The sequence below is a fragment of the Hibiscus syriacus genome, unplaced genomic scaffold (assembly GCF_006381635.1).
Source record: "Hibiscus syriacus cultivar Baekdansim isolate YM2019G1 unplaced genomic scaffold, ASM638163v2 tig00110499_pilon, whole genome shotgun sequence".
In the NCBI taxonomy this organism is placed as follows: Eukaryota; Viridiplantae; Streptophyta; class Magnoliopsida; order Malvales; family Malvaceae; genus Hibiscus; species Hibiscus syriacus.
Genome location: NW_024062761.1, coordinates 778,942 through 783,035, shown reverse-complemented (window position 1 = coordinate 783,035; position 4,094 = coordinate 778,942). Strand labels below are relative to the sequence as shown.

The 4,094-nt window shown below is 36.2% G+C and overlaps 1 protein-coding gene across 1 annotated transcript; it reads right to left on the bottom strand.

Annotated features, from left to right (window-relative positions):
- Positions 1-380: 380 nt before the first annotated feature.
- On the bottom strand, positions 381-3,866 carry LOC120129410 (probable LRR receptor-like serine/threonine-protein kinase At4g31250). The gene is made up of 3 exons (XM_039146916.1): positions 3,203-3,866; positions 2,026-2,598; positions 381-1,092 (listed from the first exon to the last, which is right to left on the bottom strand). Exons 1-3 carry the CDS (start codon positions 3,864-3,866, stop codon positions 416-418), a joined length of 1,914 nt encoding a protein of 637 aa, XP_039002847.1. The 3' UTR covers positions 381-415.
- Between the last annotated feature and the right edge of the window lie 228 nt (positions 3,867-4,094).

Here is a 4,094-nt window from a genome sequence, read left to right as displayed (position 1 = left end):
TATATGGTACTTGTGTGATCTTAAGTTGCTAGTTTTGTTTTAATATAAAAATTTATCTTAATTATGTGGTTAATTGACGATTCAAATTATAAAACTTTATTGTAATTAAGAATATTTCATGTTTTAAATAAAATTAATTTCTTCTACTAAAAAAACCACATTGACATTAACATGTGCATATTAATAATAAATGCACCATATGAATCCGAAATCATTAATTAATAACAAATGCGTCGTATGAATTCTTCCGATGACACAATCTATTTGGTAAATACAATAAACAAAGATTAATCACATGCAAGTTGTGTCTGCAAATTCTTGGAAATATTGAGCACCAAATCACACTTAAAATAAATCCACTACTTTATATTCAGAAGTAGGGTTTGATGGGTATGGACTTTGATTCCTTCATGTTTCAACCCTGAACTGAGAATGAAAAATCTTCCTCGGTGACTGCTCTGGACGTGTACACCTCCCCTTCACTACCATACGAAGAATAATCTTCGGCATTATCACTATCTCTGTCCTTCAACTCTTCAATCTTCTCCAAAGCCTCTTTCAGTTCCCATCTCTTCTCCATGTTCCATTCACAGCAACACATTCCGATCTTCAACAACTTAAGCATCTCGCCTTCCCCGTTCCTCGTGCCTTTCATGTCCTTGTCGAACACCTCACCGGTCCATTCTTCTCTAACGACCGAGTTCACCCATGTTGCCAGATCCGTATTGCCGCCTTTACCTTGTTTCAAGTAGTTGGCGGGGAACTTACCCGTTAGGAGTTCGAGGATGAGTATTCCGAGGCTCCACACGTCGGTCTTCCATGACGTTCGGTCGTGTTGGGAGAATTCGGGGGACTTGTATGCCACCATGAATTGATGAGCATGGTCTTTGTTGACGACGGGGATTAGGCCGTAGTCGGCTAGAAGGGGTTCGAATGTGTAGTCTAAGAGGACATTGGAGGATTTGAGATGTCCGTGGGGTAGTGTGAGGTTGGAGAGTTCATTGTAAAGGTAGGCCAAACCCTTTGCTACTCCCTTGATTATCTTCAGCCTTGTTGGCCAATCTAACCCTGGTTTCCCTGGAGCACGCCTAGCTGACAAAATTATGCCATCGTAACGTTAGTTCAGATATTGCTATAGTGAAAAGGGGGAATAAAAAAGTTTAGATCAATGGTTATAAATAAACAATAGATTCATAAAAAAAACAAATTTGTTGACTAAAAATAATATTTTCTGTTCCACTAAATTTATCTCTTTTAAATTTTAAAAATTTCCAATTAAATATCCATTACAAAAATTAACAAATAATAACACTTATATTTCTTTCTTTATCCTTATATGTTATATTATTTTATTTCTATCAAAATAATCTGTCAAATCTATTATTTACTTTAAAAAGATAATTTTATCATTTTCATTATCTTATATGATGTGACTTGATATGTACTTAAATTTACCTCATAAAAATATGTATTTAATCAAAATGAGAAAAAAAGAATAATGAAACATAATAAGTACGGAGATTTACACTTAAATCATACATCTTAAATGTAAACATTAAATCTTAAATTATAAAGTCCTATAACATAAATCTCAACTTAAGATCCCTAAACCCTACTTTATTATTATTATTTACAGAGGTGAAGCAATAAATTTGTCTTTTGGAAAAGGTAGATTATAGTTTTCTAAAGGTTTTATTATCCCAATAATTAAGTGGTACTCATATTTATTTTCTAGGACTCAAACCATAAAAATATCTTATAATCCCTTTTTAAAAGGATTAAAATGAAAGCTTGCCATTTAGGGGCCTAATGCAGTTTAACCATGATCTTAACTTAAAACATTCAATTTTAAAGGATTAAAATTAAAAAAATTATCATTTTTTATCATGTTAGGGATATGACATTTCAATATTAAATAGTGAATGTTATTTTTAAACAGATTATATCTTGTAATTATCAATATTAATAAGAAACTAAAAAAAGAAAAATCAAGTTTAAGGGTTATGGAAAAGGAAAAGAACGTACAATGAAGATGACTAGCCAGGCTTCCATTGGGAGCAAAATCAGAGACCAAAAGCTTCTCTTCTCTTCTATAATGGAACGCCACAAGGGAAAGTACGTTAGGGTGTGATAACCTTCCAAGCCTAGCCATGTGCTCACGGAATTCCTCTTTCCCCACCTTGTTCATTTGCTTGAATCTCTTCACCACCATGGCTCGCCCATTCGAAATCACAGCTTTGTAAGACGACCCGAAGCTCCCGCTTCCAAGCACCTCGGCCGACGCCCGGAGCAAGTCTTGCAACTCGAACCTCTCCCTCTCGTCCCTCACGAAATGCAGCCTCGCGTTCTCGCCTAGTTTTTTGTAATAATTGGCTGATTTGTCTTCGCTGACCTTCCCCACTGTCACGTTGTTTCCTGGTTTCTTCTTTTCTGGTCTATTGAATTGGGATGCTATTGTTGGATCTTTGAGGATGTAGTGAACAGCTGCGATTAGAGATATGATAACCAACGTACAGGCTACAACGGTGATTATTATGATAGTTCGTTTCCTTCTTGAGGATTTGCATTGGGGTAGCGGCCTGCCGCATAGGTTGTTACCTGTTCCATGCAAAAATCTTACGTATAGTTCGGGAAAAACCAGGAAAATATCGTGGGCGGAAAGGAGTATTAGGAAAATAGATTCGGGGAAAATGATTTAGGGATCTATGATATTACTACAATGGATTGTAAGAATTGGTTATGCATCTATAATGAATTTCATAAATTATATTTTTATTAAAATTCACCACATGGGCATAACAAACACAACGAATTTCAATAAAAAATATATTTTATAGAACTCATCACACAAATGACGAGTTTCTATATTCATTGTAGCAAATACCATTGATCCTTAAATAATTTTCAACCAGTCATATATCTCAAATTAGTTTTGGCACGGGGATTATTCTACCAAATTTGCCTATAGTTCAAGTCTTATTGTTGCGAAAATCAAATATTTATTCAGGGATGGACCAACGTATGATTTTATATTAGTAAAGACAAATTTAAAAATTTCTAGGAACCAAGATTGATTATCAATAGAAAAATATAAAGGAAAAATCTAAAATATATGATAATTTAAAATTTTCGGAGGATGAATAATTCCCTTCCGGTCCATCCTTTTATATATATATATATATATATATATATATATTCATACCTGCGAAAAAACTTGGGTTCATGTTGCTCAATCTGTAGGGTATTGGACCATAGAGATTGTTATGAGCGAGATTAACCAAAGTCAGACTATCCTGCTTAAAATCGGGTATCCGCCCTTCAAAACGATTCCACTCAAGGCTCAACACCGACAATTTCGGCAACGTCGCCAACGATCTTGGTATCAAACCAGAGAAGTTATTCCATCCGAGAAAAACCTTTTGCAGTGCCTTCATGCCTGCGAACCCGTCGTCGCGTATTGGACCCGAGAAACTATTGTTTGCCAAATACAAGACCCTCAAATAAACAAGCTTGTTCAAGTCAGGGAATGGACCTGTGAAGCTGTTGTTCATAAAGCTTACGGTACGCAGAAGTTTCAATCTCTTTAGTGTGTCTACATCTATCATACCTTCTAGACCCATATTTTCGAGCTTTATCCCAAAGACGGAACCGTTGCTACAGCGTATACCAGTCCAGTTTGGATCGTCGCCGCTGCATGGACCTGGACCCGACGCGTTCCAATCGTCTAGCTGAGGGCCGTAATTGGTTAAAAAGGTCTTGAACTTGAGTAGTATCTCGGCCTCGGTTTGACACCATGTTGGCCCCATGAAACATGCTAATGTGAATAGCAATGGGAGCCAAAAATAACATGGTTTAGAACGGTCCATTTTTTTTTTTTGGAAAAATGAAGGGTTTTAGTTTTGGTAATGGTAGGTTTAATCAATTTGGTGAGGTGAAAAGGGGGTCGGGAGATGCTGATATGATAATGATGGGAAGGGAGAAAAGGACATTATGGGTGGGATTGGCAAAGTTCTTGTTAAGGCTGAGCTGTGAGGCCGGCCGACTAGTTTAATGATTTGTTTGTACTTATGTATGTCGGGCTGAAATGTATATTT